This window comes from Lepidochelys kempii, chromosome 8 (genome assembly GCF_965140265.1).
Source record: "Lepidochelys kempii isolate rLepKem1 chromosome 8, rLepKem1.hap2, whole genome shotgun sequence".
NCBI classification, from domain to species: domain Eukaryota; kingdom Metazoa; phylum Chordata; order Testudines; family Cheloniidae; genus Lepidochelys; species Lepidochelys kempii.
Genome location: NC_133263.1, coordinates 89553441 through 89573359, shown reverse-complemented (window position 1 = coordinate 89573359; position 19919 = coordinate 89553441). Strand labels below are relative to the sequence as shown.

Sequence of the window (19919 nt, the reverse complement as noted above, 5' to 3'; positions counted from 1 at the left end):
ACCTTGCAACCCCACCCCCCGCAGTACCCTTGTGGGTCAGGACCCCAATTTGAGAAAAGCTGGTTTCCCCTGTGAAATCTGTATAGTATACGTTAAGAGTACACTAAAGACCTGATTTCATGGGGGGAGACCAGATTTCACGGTCCATGATGCGTTTTTCATGGCCAGGAATTTGGTAGGGCCCTATTGATAGTCAAAGCCCTCTATGCGATTGGCCCTAGCTATTAAGGAGGTTGGTTCTTTATGATCATGACCTCCCACCAAAGCTTCATTCCACTGGCTCAATGAAACTGTCATTCACTAGGGAGAGGCTCTTGAGTGCAGGCAACAGAACTGCCCCAGGTGCTGGAACTAGACAATGAAGTTCACGGTCACGGGAGGGAGAAAGCCCAGGCACACACAGAACTAAATGTGCAAATCCTATTTTGACTCAACTTTACCTCAGTAATTTCATCACTTCCCCCGCCCTCTCCCAGCGCATACGCACACACACTCACCCTCCCCAGGAACTCACTATGCAATTTCTCCTGGAGGTTGGGAAGGAAGGAAGGAAGAGATTGTTCTTAGTGCTTCAGTTTTTAAATACATGGGAGGTGGTTGGATTCTACAGAAATGGTGGGAAGGGAGTCCTATCAATCTCTACATCAAGTTTAAAAAAAGTGTAAACTCTTAACACTACACTGCTAGCATTCTTAACTGTGCCCTGGAGGAAATACTTCTGGAACTCGGAAAGTAATTCATTATCCATGGGGCCTTTCAGGGCCTGATCCAAATCCCATTGACTTCAATGGAAGGACTCCTATTGACTTTAGTGAGCCTTGGATCAGGCCCAAACTCCTTTTCCTCTCTGCCGACACCACCCAAAAAGTTGCCAGTTAATGAGTGGCAAAATGTGTAGGTGATCAAGTGCTGTGAAAATCCTGTCTTCTAGGTCGTCAACTTATTTTACATAGGCCACAGCAACAGCCATAACTGCTTTAAGTCAGGCATGGGCTAGGTTTGAAGTGGTAAACTCGAGGAAGAATCTTTGGTGTCTCATTACCATATTGCCTTGAGCCATGGAGTGCAATTTTAATTAAACCAAGCAAACCCCCAAACACTGAGTCAAGAATGATTATAACAGTTCTAATTTTGTAAGCACAGCTTGGACACCAAGAGGATAAAATATTTTTCCCTTTGTTTAATTGAAAGTATTATTTCCTTTTTATGTTTCAATGTTACTTTGAAAAGGATGATCCTCTACTGTAATTTTGGGGAGTGTAGGAGAAGAGTGCAGTTGATAAATAAATGTTATTATGACTTTGGCTTAAAACATGGCATGTGAAGTTCAAGATTTCCAAGCAGTATTATTTCTAAGCCTCAGCATGACAGCATTTTCTTTACTTTTCTTTGGAGTTTTATTCATAACAGAAACAGCTCTTTGTTGAAAATTATTAATTGAATATTTTCATCTCTTTTAAGGAGTAGTATCTATTGTTCTGACTTCCCAAGTATTCCTCCAAAGTCCGAGGCAAAAGAATGCCATTTACAGAGGAATCATTATTACGAGTGTACATTTCAGCCTATTTTTCTTTTATCTGGATATACCATGTGGATAGAGATAAAGCACCAACTAGGAACACTTGAATCCCCACCAACCTGTGTCATTCCAGCAGATGTGGGTATGTCAAAATATTTCTTTAATATCTTTCTTCTTCCAATAGTGGTCTTGGACAGCAATGTCTATATGCTGTAGGTGGAGCTGCAAGGTCCTGATTGTAAGACCACTGAAGTCAATGAGACCCTTTCCATTGACTTCAGTGGGCTTTGGATTAGGCCTTAACTTCACACAATACGTTTTCAGCTGAAAGAACCAGTTTTATGTGTTTATCAATTTGTGGCCATTGCAGACACATTTACAAGAAAGACTGGATTTAAAAAAAGGTTGTTAGTTTTTGTTTTTGTGGGTTTTTTTTTTAATTCATGGCATGCAAAAAAGTGCATTTTCAATTATTAGTGGTATGGAAAGGAAGGAATCCTCTCTGACCTTACCTTGAAGTCCCTCCATAGCTCTGCCTCTCTCTGTGCTTGCTCTTATCTTATTGTGTTGTCCTGTGTCCTCTACTGTGCCAGTGATGTCTGTCTTGTTTTTCTGTTACTTTCTACTACAAATGTCTCTTACACTTTCTTCCATGCTGCCTTAAGCATGGAACTGCCTGCCTGAATTGGTCCATAAAGGTTATTGACTACTTTTTCAAACCCTCCTCCAGACACACCTCTGCTCTGAGGTTTACAAGAAATTACCCAGGCACAGATGTCTACGTTTTGTGGCTGCTCGGGGTAGCTGATGGCCTTTAAATAAATAAAAAGATAAAAATAAAAAAATACAAAGAAGATGAAGTTTAGCTGGAGCAACTAGGAATCACTGAGCAGTTGGCTATTACCTCTGTAACTGCTATTCTTATTTCCCCTTTCATCCTTTTGTTTGTCAGATTCACTTGTCGCACCTTGTCTCAAATTACATTGAAAGCTTTTAGGGTCAGGGACTGTCTCTTACTGTGCTTGTAGAATGCCGTGCACAGTGGGACCAAAATCCTGACTGGGGCCTCTAGGCACAGTACAAAGGAAAACTAATAATGCTAACCTGAAAGAGAATTGATCACCTAGTTTCATTCACAGGCTGATGATGTTCACTGGACAGTGTTTCATCTGATGTATATTTCTAAACAGACCCCAACTAATATTTCAAGATTAGTACTAAGGAGAGGGAATAATTATACATCCACTTAGAAACCGTGTGGCAAACTCATGTTGCAGTGACTTCAGGGACCATGGGTGAGTTGGGCCCCACGGATTTGAATGTTTTACTTTCACTCAAATGTTACAGGGTTCACATTTGCTTAGAAGAGGCTTTAAAAAAGGAGCAGAAATAGAAAAGAGAAGAGAGACTACTGAAAAAATAAACTATAAATACTAAAAGGAGTACTTGTGGTACCTTAGAGACTGGCATAAGCTTTTGTGAGCTACAGCTCACTTCATCAGATGAAGTGAGCTGTAGCTCACAAAAGTTGATGCTCAAATAAATTTGTTAGTCTCTAAGGTGCCACAAGTACTCCTTTTCTTTTTGCGGATACAGACTTACATGGCTGCTACTCTGAAAACTATACACAGAGGCACTCATTCACCTCAGTATAGCTTTTGGGGGGAAATATGAATGTATTATGAATGTATGAATGTAGCAAGTTAAGGAAGTATGGGCTGGATGAATGCACTACAAGGTGGGTAGAAAGCTGGCTAGATTGTCGGGCTCAACGGGTAGTGATCAATGGCTCCATATCTAGTTGGCAGCCGGTATCAAGTGGAGTGCCCCAAGGGTCGGTCCTGGGGCCGGTTTTGTTCAATATCTTCATAAATGATCTGGAGGATGGTGTGGATTGCACTCTCAGCAAATTTGCGGATGATACTAAACTGGGAGGAGTGGTAGATACGCTGGAGGGGAGGGATAGGATACAGAAAGACCTAGACAAATTGGAGGATTGGGCCAAAAGAAATCTGATGAGGTTCAATAAGGATAAGTGCAGGGTCCTGCACTTAGGACGGAAGAACCCAATGCACAGCTACAGACTAGGGACCGAATGGCTAGGCAGCAGTTCTGCGGAAAAGGACCTAGGGGTGACAGTGGACGAGAAGCTGGATATGAGTCAGCAGTGTGCCCTTGTTGCCAAGAAGGCCAATGGCATTTTGGGATGTATAAGTAGGGGCATAGCGAGCAGATCGAGGGACGTGATCGTCCCCCTCTATTCGACATTGGTGAGGCCTCATCTGGAGTACTGTGTCCAGTTTTCGGCCCCACACTTCAAGAAGGATGTGGATAAATTGGAGAGAGTCCAGCGAAGGGCAACAAAAATGATTAGGGGACTGGAACACATGAGTTATGAGGAGAGGCTGAGGGAGCTGGGATTGTTTAGCCTGCAGAAGAGAAGAATGAGGGGGGATTTGATAGCTGCTTTTAACTACCTGAAAGGGGGTTCCAAAGAGGATGGCTCTAGACTGTTCTCAATGGTCGCAGATGACAGAACGAGGAGTAATGGTCTCAAGTTGCAGTGGGGAAGGTTTAGATTGGATAATAGGAAAAACTTTTTCACTAAGAGGGTGGTGAAACACTGGAATGCGTTACCTAGGGAGGTGGTAGAATCTCCTTCCTTAGAGGTTTTTAAGGTCAGGCTTGACAAAGCCCTGGCTGGGATGATTTAACTGGGAATTGGTCCTGCTTTGAGCAGGGGGTTGGACTAGATGACCTTCTGGGGTCCCTTCCAACCCTGAGATTCTATGATTCTATGATTCTATCCCTGCATAGCACAGAGTTCCATTCAAACCTCAAACCTTTCCCCATCCCTAATTATGTGCTACCTACTCCTGTAACAACTGATCTATCCCTAAATACCTGTTGAAAAAATAGGGTTTTATTCCTGTTTTAATATCTATGCTATGCATCTGTATATTTTCAGATCTTCTCTTAATTCTCTGCTATGAAGGTTAATAACACACATGCTCCCAAAAAGGTTGCACTCCAAAGTGATACTGGGGAACTGAGCTTTTTGACAGTTCTGCTTTGGGGGCTCAAGTTTTGGCATGTGAGAAGAAACTGCTAGTGAAAACCAATGTTTTGTGATTGACTTCTTCCTGATTGCTCAGCCGGACTGACATAAGAACCATAAAGAGTCTGTGCCTTGAATTTCTTCTAGGCTTAAATTAAAAAAAACAAAACAGCAAATTAAAAACCCCCCAAATGAATAAACATTTCTGTGAAGGCCTTGTGCCCCATATTATTACCTTGAACATTTCATTGTATAGGTCCTAGACTCCCTGGTAGATTAGATTGTTGATCTAGCAAAACACTTAAACACGTGTAACTTTAAGCACGTGTGTGTTCCCATTAAAGCCAATGGGACGCTTCATGTGCTCAAGTGCTTTTGCTATTTCAGGGCCTTACTAAGGTTTCCCCATAGCACCTTTGCAGCAAGCGGTATCCCTTAAGTGGATTTTTTTGATACAGGTGTAGACTGCAGGTTCAATAAACTTTCTTCTGTAACATTAACAGTATACTTTGCTTAAACTTGTCTTGAGGCTACAGGTCAAACCAATGTCTGCTAGGAGTTTTCAGGAATGGTGCCTTTTAAAGTCTACAGAGAAGGTTTACAGTTTGGCCTAGGACTCACCTAGGTCTTAAGCCCCACGTAGGTTTTCCAAAGGACAAAAGAAAGAGTTTTGTATGGGGCAAATTTGTGCTTCACAGAATTTCTGCCCAAATATTTTTCACACATTATATGAAAGCAGAAATAGCATTTTCCCACCCAGCTCTAGTCAATATTTGAAACAAGCACTTCCGTCTTTTTTCAAACTAGACTGTTAAAGTACAGCAAGCATAGAACAGAGTAAAATATTGTGGGATGGTCTACACTACAGCGGGGATCGATGCTCTGAGATCTATCCACTGGCGGTCGATTTAGCGGGTCTAGTAAAGACCCACCAAATTGACTGCAGATCGCTCTCCAGTCGACCCCTGTACTCTACCCCCGACAAGAAGAGTAAGGCAAGTCAATGGGAAATTTTCTTCTGTCGACCTCCTCGCGGTGTAGATCCACGGTAACTCGACCTAAGGTACGTCGACTCCAGCTACGTTATTCATGTAGCTGGAGTTGCGTAGCGTAGTTCGACTTACTGCAGTCATGTAGACATAGCCTCTGTTATGGGAGGAGAAGACCAAATCCACCCAGATAGTAAGACTTCAGCATAAATTAAACCAAATCTTCCATTGCTAGCTAAAATTTAAATGGAGGGAACAATGACCAAAGGAATTGCCCAAGGAACAACCCCAATACATTATGGCCATACCACTTCCCTAAGAGGTTTTGGGATGTAGAAATGTGTTTTACGTTTTGCTTTTTGTATTTGGTTTTCCCAAGCACTACAGAGACAACAAGTTAATGAATGATAGTACAGTGACAGTGTGAGCTAACAATGTGGTCATTTTTGGAGTTCACAAATAGTTTTGAGCATTCAAACATATTTAAACGAGGGCAGTTCAAGGAGGTGGTCCTTTCTAGTTCAAAAACATAATTCAGTCTTTTAATCCTGTTTTGACAAATGTGTTTGCAGATTCTGTTGAAGTTGACGTTAGCGACACTGACATATTGTAATCCTGGCCTTCAATGCTCTTTCTCAGATACTTGTGTACCGTTGCACATAGTGGAGTATGCAGGGCTGTGTTGGTCCTGTACTTATACTGCCTATACAATGTGCCAAAAGAATCTTGCACTTGCCAACACAGCAGCTGCAAGTTACTAAAGTAATCAGACATCAAGAATTATAACATTCAAAAATCAGTCGGAGAACATTTCAGCCTCCCTGGTCACTCAATTACAGACTAAAAGTCACAATTCTTCAACAAAAAAACTTCAAAAACAGACTCCAACGAGAAACTGCAGAACTGGAATTAATTTGCAAACTGGACACCATTAAATTAGGCTTGAATAAGGACTGGGAGTGGATGGGTCATTACACAAAGTAAAAACTATTTCCCCATGCTAATTTCCCCCCTACTGTTACTCACACCTTCTTGTCAACTGTTTGAAATGGGCCATCCTGATTATCACTACAAAAGTTTTTTTCTTCTGCTGATAATAGCCCACCTTAATTGATTAGTCTCGTTAGAGTTGGTATGGCAACATCCATTTTTTCATGTTCTCTGTGTATATATATATCTTCCTATTGTATTTTCCACTGCATGCATCTGATGAAGTGGGCTTTAGCCCATGAAAGCTTATGCTCAAATAAATTCGTTAGTCTCTAATGTGCCACAAGTACTCCTCATTCTTTTTGCTGATACAGACTAACAAGACTATCGCTCTAAAGTAATTTAAGTTCTTAGTAGGATCTAACAGATCAAATATCCATTAGCTTTCAGGCAGAGGAGAGTACTCCTAGGATACATACTGTACATCGAGTAGTGCTGGCAAATGAAGGCTTTCAGATATACTTGGCCTGAAGAGTTTTTAAAAGTCTGAGTTATACACTCATGTCATAAAAATAAAGGAAAGGGTAACCACCTTTCTGAATGCGGTGCTATAAAATTCCTCCTGGCCAGAGGCAGAACCCTTTCACCTGTAAAGGGTTAAGAAGCTAAGATAACCTCGCTGGCACCTGACCAAAATGACCAATGAGGAGATAAGATACTTCCAAAGCTGGAGTGGGGGGAAAACAAAGGGTCTGTCTGTCTGTGTGATGCTTTTGCCGGGAACGGATGAGGAATGCAGCCTCAGAAACTCTGTTAAGTTAGTAAGTAATCTAGCTAGAAATGCGTTAGATTTCCTTTTGTTAAATGGCTGGTAAAATAAGCTGTGCTGAATGGAATGTATATTCCTGTTTTTGTGTCTTTTTGTAACTTAAGGTTTTGCCTAAAGGGATTCTCTATGTTTTGAATCTGATTACCGTGAAAGGTATTTACCATCCTGATTTTACAGAGGTGATTCTTTTACTTTTTCTTTAATTAAAATTCTTCTTTTAAGAACCTGATTGCTTTTTCATTGTTCTTAAGACCTAAGGGTTTGGGTCTGTGTTCACCTATGCAAATTGGTGAGGATTTTTTATCAATCCTTCCCCAGGAAAGGGGGTGTAGGGTTTGGGGGAATATTTTGGGGGAAGACGTCTCCAAGTGGGCTCTTTCCCTGTTCTTTGTTTAACACGCTTGGTGGTGGCAGCATAGGGTTCGAGGACAAGGCAAAGTTTGTACCTTGGGGAAGTTTTTAACCTAAGCTGGTAAGAATAAGCTGAGGGGGTCTTTCATGCAGGTCCCCACATCTGTACCCTAGAGTTCAGAGTGAGGAAGGAACCTTGACATGGTGGCAGAGCGGTGGGATCATTTTGAGATTTTTTTGAGATCATTTTGAACCAGAAGCACAGCAGGATTTTAAAAGGTTTTGTAAAAGAGGATTGCAGCTGTAAATTCTGTGTCTCTGCCTGAGGGACAGAGCAGCAAGCATAACAAAGTGATTTTTCTTTTTTGAGCTGGGGTTTTCTCTACCTAAAGGCAGGGTAGTTAACCTCCTGCAGGGAAATTCACAAGTTTTTCACAGACCTGAAGAGGTTTTTTTTTTTGTTTTTTTTTTAAAGCTAAGAGCAGCTAGAGGGTTTTCTGTCTATTTGCCTGGAGACAGAGGTGTTAGTTTTGTTTTTTTTAAGGATTTTTCTGTAGGCTGAGAATAGCTATCAGAGAACATAGGTATCACATTACAGCACAGCAAAATTTTACAAGCCAGGTTTTTTGTTTTGTTTTGTGGTTTTCTTTCTAACTCTTGGGTGTAAAGTTAGTTAAAAACAGAGAAGCTAGGATGACAGAAACCAAGGCGCAACACAAACTGGAGTTAACCAGACTGGAGGCAGTGAAAGAGGCAGAAAAAGCCCAGGAGGCTGCCCACAGGAGAGCTATGAAGGCAGCGAATGAGGCAGAGAAAGCCCAAGAGGCTGCCCACAGGAGAGCTATGGAGGCAAAGGAAAAAGAAATGGAGGCAAAGGAAAAAGAGCGAAAGCATGCCCTGGACATGGAGAAGGCAAAGGCTCAGCAGAATATACCAACAAACCCTAGCAATCCTTCTCCAGATACTGCTTCCCATCCCAGAAAGTTCCCCACCTACAAGGCAGGCAATGATACTGAGGCCTTCTTAGAAAACTTTGAAAGGGCCTGCCTTGGGTACAGCATCTCTACAGACTAGTACATGGTAGAGCTGAGGCCGCAGCTCAGTGGACCCTTAGCAGAGGTGGCAGCTGAAATACCTAAAGAACACATGAACAAGTATGAACTGTTTAAAACCCAGGCGAGAGTCAGAATGGGGCTAACACCCGAGCATTCCTGTCAGTGGTTCAGAGCCCTAAGGTGGAAACCAGACGTGTCATTTACCCGATATGCCCACCACATTGTGAAACATTGGGATGCCTGGATATCAGGAGCAAGTGTTAAATCTCCAGAAGAGTTGCCCTTCCTAATGCAAATAGAGCAGTTCTCAGAGGGTGTTCCTGAGGAAATAGAAAGATACATCCTAGATGGGAAGCCCACAACTGTAATTGAGGCAGGGGAGATTGGAGCCAAATGGGTGGAGGTGGCAGAAAAGAAAAAAAACTAGTAGCAGTTGGGGCGAATATCAGAAGGGGCAACTGGAAACAAAACCCTATCACTGGGGGCAACCGAAGGCCCCACCTACATCCCAAGGAAAACCCCAGACACCTTATCGTCTCACCACACCATTCTCCAGCAACCCACCTCGCCCCAGTGACCAGCCAACTGGGCGATGTTTTAAATCTAATGAGCTGGGGCATGTGAAGGCCAACTTCCCCAAGAACCCCAACAGATTACAGTTCATTGCACCGGGGACACACCAAAGGTCCTCAGGCCCAGATGCCTCCCAGATACCCTTAGAGCAAAGGGAAACTGTGAGTGTGGGCGGGAAGAAGGTTACAGCATGGAGGGACACTGGAGTGCAGGTGTCAGCTATCCATCAATCCTTAGTGGACCCCAACTTAATCAACCCAGAGGCCCATGTGATGATTCAATCCTTCAAGTCCAACTCTTTCGATCTGCCTACAGCCAAGTTACCTGTCCAGTACAAGGGCTGGTCAGGAATGTGGACTTTTGCAGTCTATGATGATTACCCCATTCCCATGCTGCTGGGGGAAGACTTGGCCAACCAGGTAAAGCTGGCCAAGAGGGTGGGAATGGTCACCCGCAGCCAGACTAAGCAAGCTTCCACACCTATCCCTGTTCCTGAGCCTTCCACCAGGGCCCCGTCTGTGTTACCAGAGACCCACATGGAGGTGGTGGAACTGGATCCTCTGCCAAAAACTGCAATGGCAGTAGTGGATCCAGTCCCAGAGACCCAGCCCAAGCCAGTCCCCGAACTGAAACTGGCGAAGCAACCAGCACCAGAACCATTGCCAGCACTGAGTCCAGCGCTTGCAACCCCATCTACAGCTCCAACACCAGAGGGCACCACCGAGCTTGCACTGGCAGCAGCAGCAGATGACCCAACACAAGAGGCTCAGCCAGAGCCTGAAATACCCCATAGTGCACCAGCGGAGAGTGGTTCACCATCAACGGAAACAGCCCCATCACCTGCATCGCTTCCAGAGGGACCAAGCCTAGGTCCACAATCCAATGAGGAACTGATGTCTCCAGCATCAAGGGAACAGTTCCAGACTGAACAGGAAGCAGATGAAAGCCTCCAGAAAGCTTGGATGGCGGCATGGAGCAACCCACCGTCTCTCAGCTCTTCTAATTGATCCAGGTTTGTTGTAGAAAAAGGACTTTTATACAGGGAAACTCTTTCTGGTGGACACCAGGAAGACTGGCATCCTCAGAGACAGTTGGTAGTTACAACTGAGTACCAGGTAAAGCTATTAAGCTTAGCCCACAATCATCCTAGTGGCCATGCTGAGGTGAACAGAACCAAAGACCATTTGGGAAAGTGATTCCACTGGGAGGGAATGGGCAAAAATGTTTCTACCTATGTCTGGTCTTGTGAGGTGTGCCAAAGAGTGGGAAAATCCCAAGACCAGGTCAAAGCCCCTCTACAGCCACTCTCCATCATTGAGGTTCCATTTCAGCGAGTAGCTGTGGATATTCTGCGTCCTTTTCTGAAAAAGACACCCAGAGCAAAGCAGTACATACTGACTTTCATGGATTTTGCCACCCGATGGCCAGAAGCAGTAGCTCTAAGCAACACTAGGGCTAAAAGTGTGTGTCAGGCACTAACGGACATTTTTGCCAGGGTAGGTTGGCCCTTCGACATCATCACAGATGCAGGAACTAATTTTCTGGCAGGAACTATGGAAAGCCTTTGGGAAGCTCATGGGGTGAATCACTTGGTTGCCACACCTTACCATCATCAAACAAATGGCCTAGTGGAGAAGTTTAATGGAACTTTGGGGGGCCATGATATGTAAACTCGTAAATGAGCACTCCAATGATTGGGACTTAGTGTTGCAGCAGTTGGTCTTTGCCTACAGAGCTGTACCACATCCCAGTTTAGGGTTTTCACCATTTGAACTTGTATATGGCTGCGAGATTAAGGTGCCATTACAGATGGTGAAGCAGCAATGGGAGGGGTTTACACCTTCTCCAGGAACTAACATTCTGGACTTTGTAACCAATCTACAAAACACCCTCTGAACTCCTTTAGCCCTTGCTAAAGAAAACCTACAGGATGCTCAAAAAGAGCAAAAAGCCTGGTATGATAAACATGCCAGAGAGTGTTCCTTCGAAGTAGGGGACCAGGTCATGGTCTTAAAGGCACTCCAGGCTGATAAAATGGAAGTGTCGTGGGAAGGGCCATTCACGGTCCAAGAGCACCTGGGAGCTGTTAATTATCTCATGGCATTCCCCACCTCCAACCGAAAGCCTAAGATGTACCATATTAATTCTCTAAAGCCCTTTTATTCCAGAGAATTAAAGGTTTGTCAGTTTACAGCTCAGGGAGGAGATAATGCTGAGTGGCCTGAAGGTGTCTACTACGAAGGGAAAAGTGTTGGTGGCGTGGAAGAGGTGAACCTCTCCATGACCCTTGGGTGTATGCAGCGACAGCAGATCAGGAATCTGTGCACTAGCTACGCGCCGACGTTCTCAGCCACCCCAAGACTGACTGAACGGGCATATCATTCCATTGACACAGGTAATGCTCACCCAATTAGAGCCCAATCTTACCGGGTGTCTCCTCAAGCTAAAACTGCTATAGATCGGGAGATCCAGGATATGCTACAGATGGGTGTAATCCACCCCTCTGGCAGTGCATGGGCATCTCCAGTGGTTCTAGTTCCCAAACCAGATGGGGAGATACGTTTTTGCATGGACTACTGTAAGCTAAATGCCGTAACTCACCCAGACAACTATCCAATGCCATGCACAGATAAACTATTGGAGAAACTGGGACGGGCCCAGTTCATCTCTACCTTGGACTTAACCAAGGGGTACTGGCAGGTACCGCTAGATGAATCCACCAAGGAAAGGTCAGTCTTCACCACACATGTCGGGCTGTATGAATTTAATCTGCTCCCTTTTGGGCTGCGAAATGCACCAGCCACCTTCCAAAGACTTGTAGATGATCTCCTAGCAGGATTGGGAGAATATGCAGTCGCCTACCTTGACGATGTGGCCATATTTTCAGATTCCTGGGCAGAACACCTGGAACATCTACAAAAAGTCTTTGAGCGCATAAGGGAGGCAGGACTAACTGTTAAGGCTAAGAAGTGTCAAATAGGCCTAAACAGAGTGACTTATTTTTGACACCAGGTGGGTCAAGAAACTATCAACCCCCTACAGGCCAAAGTGGATGCTATCCAAAAGTGGTGTGTCCCAAAGTCAAAGAAACAGGTCCAATCCTTCTTAGGTTTGGCTGGATATTACAGGTGATTTGTACCGCAATACAGCCAAATCGCCGCCCCACTGACAGACCTAACCAAAAAGAAACAGCCAAATGCAGTTCAGTGGACTGAAGAGTGCCAGAAGGCCTTTAACAAGCTTAAAGCGACACTCATGTCTGACCCTGTGCTAAGGGCCCCAGACTTTGACAAACCGTTCCTAGTAACTACAGATGCGTCCGAGCATGATGTGGGAGCAGTTTTAATGCAGGAAGGACCGAATCAAGAATTCCATCCAGTCGTGTTTCTCAGCAAGAAGCTGTCTGAGAGGGAAAGCAACTGGTCAATCAGTGAAAAGGAATATTACGCTATTGTCCACACTCTGGAAAAGCTACGCCCATACGTTTGGGGACGGCGTTTCCACCTGCAAACCAACCATGCTGCACTACAGTGGCTTCATACTGCCACAGGAAATAACAAAAAACATATTTGGTGGGGTTTAGCTCTCCAAGATTTTTATTTCAACATACAACACATCTCAGGAGCTTCTAACAAAGTGGCTGATGCACTCTCCCATGAAAGTTTCCCAGAATCAACTGGTTAAAATCGTCCTTGAGATGTGGGAAATTTTGTTAGTCTTTATACAGTTGGTAGTATATTTAGAGGTGCATGTGTCTTATTAATTCTGTTTTCTCCTAGAGCTCCAGGAAGAAATCACAGCCTGTGTTTTCACCCTATCTGTGATTTGGGGGGCGTGTCATATAAAAATAAAGGGAAGGGTAACCACCTTTCTGTATACGGTGCTATAAAATCCCTCCTGGCCAGAGGCAGAACCCTTTCACCTGTAAAGGGTTAAGAAGCTAAGATAACCTCGCTGGCACCTGACCAAAATGACCAATGAGGAGACAAGATACTTTCAGAGCTGGAGTGGGGGGGGGAACAAAGGGTCTGTCTGTCTGTGTGATGCTTTTGCCGGGAACAGATCAGGAATGCAGTCTCAGAAACTCTGTTAAGTTAGTAAGTAATCTAGCTAGAAATGCGTTAGATTTCCTTTTGTTAAATGGCTGGTAAAATAAGCTGAGCTGAATGGAATGTACATTGAGGAGCGCTGGCAAATGAAGGCTTTCAGATATACTTGGCCTGAAGAGTTTTTAAAAGTCTGAGTTATACACTCATCACTCTAAATACAGTAGAGATAAGATAAAGCTGTTGAGCTACAGTGAGTGAAGCATGCTCTGCACCGTACTGCCAACAAAGTGGTCATTCTAGTTCTCCTTACCCTTTTGTTTTATTGCTTCTTAGTAGGGTTGCTCAAAGAACTTTGAACAAAACATTCTCTTGTTGTAAAATGGGGCATCGTTGAAATTGAAATTTTCCATAGGAAAAGAGCAATTTTGGCAGAGGTTTCCATCTGGAAAATCAAAACATGTAATTTCAGGTTGACTCCATATTAGTTTCTACTTCTGCCTGAGCCACTGCTGTGCGTCATGGGAGTTGTAATTCTGGGTTAGTCATGCCCCCATTTTCCCCTTTGGCCCCCGGTCTCTAGCCCTACTTCATCTTCCACGATGCCCCTCTGCAAGCTCCCTGTAGTAGAGTCTCCAGGAGGCAGCCTGGAAGCTGAAATGGATGCAGACATCAATGCTGACTTGACCCCACGTGAAACGAAGATAAACCAAAATGAAATGTTTTGACATTTCCGAATTGAAATTTTTCTGAATTTTTCATTCTGTGGAAAAAGTTTTGATATATCAGCTTTTTGTCCTGATGTGGGGCAATATCTCAGGGACAGACATTCAATTTGTCAATTACAGTTGAGTTACATCTGTAGTGAATGAGTAAGCAAACCTGTATGGTGCACTAGACATTAAACTGAGAAGATTTTGATTTGATAAACCTGAGAAAATCTGGAATAACCCCTGATATCAGAGGAGAATTTGCATTGCTGTAGCTAAGATCACAATACAGTCCAATGTAGAGGAGAAAAATAGAATATTAGATATTTCAGAGTCTACATTTCAGTGGCTTTTTCTCTTCAATTTTCTAGTGAAGCCGTTTCCTCCCTCTAACGTTAAGGCAGAAATCGCCAAGAATGTTGGGCTGCTGAATGTGAGCTGGACAAACCCAGCATTTTCGAACAGCGATCTTAAGTTTCAGATTCGGTACTCTGTGAACAAGGAAGAAATATTGTGGGAGGTACTATTATATTTAATACAAAATAATGTTTTCATCCTTGCAGTGTTTGTGCATGCAAAGTCCATGTCAATCAACCAATGTATGTTGAATTCGTTCTAAATGATAAAGTATTTTAGTTTGCAATAGAATTTATTTTCTGCAGCAAAATTATATTAGTGGGCTGTCTTTTTCATTGGACTCAGTGGCAGGAGGTCTGAATATACCAGTTTGAGGAATTAAGATCTCAGTCAGATGCCTAGAAAACTGTGTGGTGTTCCTAATCTAAGTATTTTTAATTCTTTTGCAGATATTTGAGGTTTCAAATGCACCAACAAGATCAGCCATGATAAAGGTACTGGACCTTTGTGTTGTATATATTGTTCAGGTGCGCTGCAGTGGACTAGATGGATTAGGTTACTGGAGTGATTGGAGTAAACCAGCGTATACCATTGTACAGGATATCCAAGGTGCGTGTAGTTTGTAAATATACTCTGAAGATTATAGTTTTATGTATGTGTGAAATTGTTCTCCTTCTTAAAATGGATGTAATTTTGCAGCTCCCCTGAGAGGTCCTGAATTTTGGAGAGTTATTAATGAAGATCCCATAAGGAAGCAGAAAAACGTTACTTTAGTTTGGAAGGTATGAAGAATTGTATTTCAGCTTCTGTCTCTCACTGTCTCTGTTTCTCACTCATGATATGGATGAATGCCACAGTTTGATGGCTTTGTGGGATGCATGATTCAAAAGTGTTGGTGGAGTTACTGGAGGTGGGCATAGAGCAAGCACGTGCGGTCCTGAATGACAGACTCAAACATTCATTATTCATGGTCCTTTTATAGACAGTACAATTAGGACACAGCTTCATTGATTTTACCACCTCTCACTCAGCAGCCCTGTCAGGTAGTAGAGGTTCCTAAAAAACATTGGTGGCAGTACTGCAATATACTCAGAATATAATCAGAATATAGTTCTTACCTCTTTTCCTCCCATATCTTTCTCTCTTCTCCTTACTGCTTTCTGCAGTTGTCTCTCCCTCTCCCTTTTCCTTATACACTGAAGTCTTTTCTACCACAAGCTGGCAGAGCTGTTTTTCTTCCCTTTTCTCCAACTTAATAGGATAGAATCCTTCCCTCTGCTGTTGCTCTGGATGGTTATGAGGTCACAGTGACTCTCCGTTCACTCAGTCAGTCAGCAGCCATTTTCATTCAGCAGCAGGGCAGGATTCCAGATTTACAGTTCAACAGAACACTCGCCAGTGACCCTGCTAACTGCCCTGGTTGTCACACCAGAGGCCCATCTTGGGTGAATAGGATCTGACCGTACCCTAAGCATAGTTACATGGGGCAATCAGTAGTACAGGCTGTATGGGGTCATTTGCTGCTCATATTTGTTCATCACCCACACAGCATATACTGTATACACATAATCCCCGCCTCTCAAAGCAAGCAAGTCCTTTTGTTCTGCTAAAGAACCACTGCATCGCCAGCTCCTCTTCCCAACCTCCCAGCACCCAGGATAGGAAGGACAGTATTTTGGCCAGAGTGTAAAGCACTCACCATCCTTCCTGTCGAGACAAATCTTGCCATCTGGGCTGTACTGATTCGCTGCAGTTTGGAGGAATAGAAACTCCAATATCAGATGTATAAGTCAAATCATGATATCTTAAGACTTGACCAGGCAATACACAATAAAATATAATTGCAAAGATGTACCATTCATTTATTTTAAAAAGTTTTTTTTTAAATATTGCACTTGAGTCTGATGCTTACATGTGCCAAAAAACAAAGGCTTCAGCTGGCTACCTGCAGGTGTCAGGAAGGGATCCCCCAGGCCCCCCACCCCCATGTATTCTGTTGTGATGTTTTTTGTTTCCTTCCTCCAAAGCATCTAGATGGCCACATGGAGATGGGACCATGGACAGGGTAGGCCAGTGCTCTGAGATGACACTGAGACTTCTCTCTTTCAAAGGCTTGGCTGGCTGGTTCTTGCTCATATGCTCACTGATCGCCATGTGTGGCATCAGGAAGGAATTTCCCCCAGGTCAGATTGGCAGGGACCTTGGGGATTTTCACCTTCCTCTGCAGCTTGTGGGTTGCTTTCCAGAATTATCTGGGTACACCTCACTTAGTCATTTCCCTGCCATTGCAGGACCCTCGGGCATTGTTGCACCTCAGTCCCTCTTATTCTCTGCCTTTGGCACACAATCTAGTCTCCTTTGGGCTTATTTTGGTTGTGAGGCCCTTCTGGCCTTAAACTCTATGATTTGGAGTCTTTAAAAACAGTGGATGCAAATTATATTGAAAGATGTTCATCTCCATTTGCCAGATTCTCAGAAAAGGAGGCCAAGGTCTGTGTGCAGAATTGTTCCAGCAACTATAAACCATCCCCTGTACAATTGCTATGACTCTACGTGCAAACAGTGTAATTGCACATGCAAACGATTAGTTAGGTGACTGACTAACTACCCTTATTTGCACATGTAGTCATGGTAACTGTGCCTGCAGCCTCGCATGCATTATTGCATCTGGTCCTGAGTCTCTTTTACTGAAAATACTTCCCCAAATTAGGATCATGGCAATTCCTTCTGGCTCTGCATCCTTTAAAAATAATAAGATAAAACAATGAGTTACCAGAGCAAACTAAAGGTTTGCATTTCCTCAATCACACTTGTCTTAGGAGCTATGGTAAGTAGAGATGTCAGGCGTCGGTGATTATGGAAAAACTTTAGCCTGTTTAAATGCACAGCAATATTTTAGGTATAAGAAAAGTCGTCTCCCTGATGGGTATTATTTAGGGTCCTGCTCTCTCAGAACTAGAAGGCTGCTCTCTACTGTCAAGTGAAAATCAAACCCTAGCAAGCTAAAATATACTGATATTTCCTGCAGCCATTGATGAGGAATTACTCATTATGCAGTGTGTGTGGATATATTGTAAAGCATCACACTTCAGAAAACATCACTTGGACTGAATATGTCACCAATGGCACTACCTGTATGTTTCCATGGACTGAGGATGCACACACCATTACAGTGCTAGCTGTTAACTCAATTGGAGCTTCCTCAATGAATTTTAATTTAACTCTGTCGCAGCAAATGAGCACAGGTAAGACTAACAGGTTAGTAATAACACTGATGCATTCAGAAGATGTTTAACATTAGGAATGCCTACTGTGCTTTTGACAGTTTTCTTTTAACAAAGAAATCTTTATTCAGAAGGAAAATGTACCTCTTATGATGACTTTCTCTGCTATAATAGGAATGAAAAGCCTGAAACTCCACATTTTTAACAGAACTGAAATTTCCCAATATTTAGTTTCAGCAACGCAAAAGCATTCCCACTGTGGGAACATTTTTGGTTGTTCTGAAATGAAATATGCACCCCAAGATCCTGGCTGCTCACCTGAGGGATGCTTGGATCCCTCGGCTGCCAGCTGGGGAGCTGGGCAGCCCTGGCAGCCTGCTGTGTGAGCTGTGGGGGACCCAGAGAACTGGATAGCCTGGCAGCCTACCTGGTGGACTGCAGGGGAACTGGAGATCCCAGGAAATTGAGCAGCTTGATTGACATGCTCCAGCTTTCTGAGAACCCTCTGCAGATGAGCAGTGGGAAAACTAGGGAGCCAGGTGGGCTGGCAGGAAACCAGGCAGGCGGGCTCGCTGGCCAGCCTGCTGCTTCTGTCAAGACTTTTGATGAAATCAACGCCTTCCTGTGGAACATTTTGATTTCCATTGACTCGGCATTTTCTGACAGCTCACTTATTCATTATGACTTTACACTTCATAGTAGCACCCTCTTTGTTGATTCACCCAGACTCTGCCTTGTTAGGTGGTAGTCTGTATTTTAAATGTCATGGGAAGCATTACTGCAATCTGTAGGCAGAGCTGAAATTTTGTCAACTAGTATTTAAATGCATGTGCTTTCTATGGGTCAAAGTCTGGCTAATGGTGTGCATGAACGTACCCCAGAAAGGCTGCAGCTAGCAGTAGGAGTGCAAGATGGAAATTGGCCACCTAGGTTCTTATCCCTCTTCCATAGAAGAGCGTAACACCACATGAGCCGTAGATTTATGCTCTGTTTTGCTAGCGACATTTTGATGGTTTTTAGCTATTACAGTATGTCTCAACTAAGGAGTGAAAGTTTGAAAGATCGAGGTAAGAACCAGGAATATTGCTCAAAACAGGAATATTGCTTAAGGAGAGAACACTGTGTGAAATGTGGTGAGAACACAACCCACAGATTTGATCTGTTTAACACCTGGAGCCAGATACTCAGGGCTTGTCTACAGGGTGGGCTAATATGCTCTACAGGGGTGCGATTTCTCAAGTGCACTAACGATTTTCACATTAATCGGTCCATATAGACGCTGCTGGCGTGCTTTAATGTAGTGCTGTTTCAAACAGTACTACATTAAAACACGCTAGGGTACCTTCTATATGAACTGTCAGAATCTGCATAGACTAATTAATGTGCAACATGTTGGTGTGCTTTAGAAATCACACCTTTGTAGAGCACATTACCCCACTGTGAAGATAAGTCCTGTGCTAGTGTAAAACAATGTCACTTCATTGACTTAAGTGGAGATGCAAAAATAAACAACAAAGAACCTAAACCATTATAATCTTTTTCATCTCTGTGTGGGATCTGAGATTTAGCATGTATAATCCAACTCTGATTTGCTATAGCTGATCTCATTTTAATCATGCTTTTTTCTGTTTTATCAGTGAATATTGTGCAGTCACTCAGTGCTTATCCAGTAAACAGCAGTTGTGTAATTCTGACCTGGACACTTTCACCTCAAATGTATGTGATGTCTTTTTTTCTTGAATGGAAAAACCTTAATGAGGAAGAACAAATGAAATGGATACGAGTTGCTCCAAATATTAGCAAATACTATATTTATGGTGAGTTTGTACTTGAAAATAAACACCCGTGATATTTTTACCTGTGTTACACTGTGGTGAAAGGTTGCACTTTCTGGGTACATGAATCTAGCTTCTCTGCTGTATCCTTCTCTCTCTTTTTTTTGTAATGAAAGAATACTTTGAGTGCTAAAGATTGCTCTTGGCTGTACTGGATCTTACTTGTCAGTTGAGGATCAACTATAGAGTTAATGACCTGGGCTGATACAGGATTGCTGACTTGTCCTTATTGCTGTTAAAAACCCAGGCCCTGGTCCTGCATCACCTTGTGTCACGTGGGCATTGGTCCGCAAAGCCATACGCACCTTAGTCGCTGCGCACAAAGGAACTGCAGACTCCTTGGTTCAGATCTGCACAAACCTCCATATTCACTCTGGGCCTGACCCTCCTTTCATTTGCACCTGCTTTATGCTGATATATCTGCATTGATCTCAATGGAGTTG

General features: G+C 43.3%; 1 protein-coding gene across 1 annotated transcript in view; it reads left to right on the top strand.

Annotated features, from left to right (window-relative positions):
- Positions 1–19919, top strand: part of LEPR (leptin receptor) — a 61801-nt gene that overhangs the window by 32346 nt on the left and 9536 nt on the right. Inside the window, exons 9-14 of the mRNA XM_073358245.1 lie at positions 1462–1661; positions 14432–14580; positions 14867–15026; positions 15117–15199; positions 17446–17662; positions 19279–19458. Coding sequence (XP_073214346.1) covers positions 1462–1661; positions 14432–14580; positions 14867–15026; positions 15117–15199; positions 17446–17662; positions 19279–19458 — 989 coding nt within the window. The remainder of the gene's footprint in view (positions 1–1461; positions 1662–14431; positions 14581–14866; positions 15027–15116; positions 15200–17445; positions 17663–19278; positions 19459–19919) is intronic.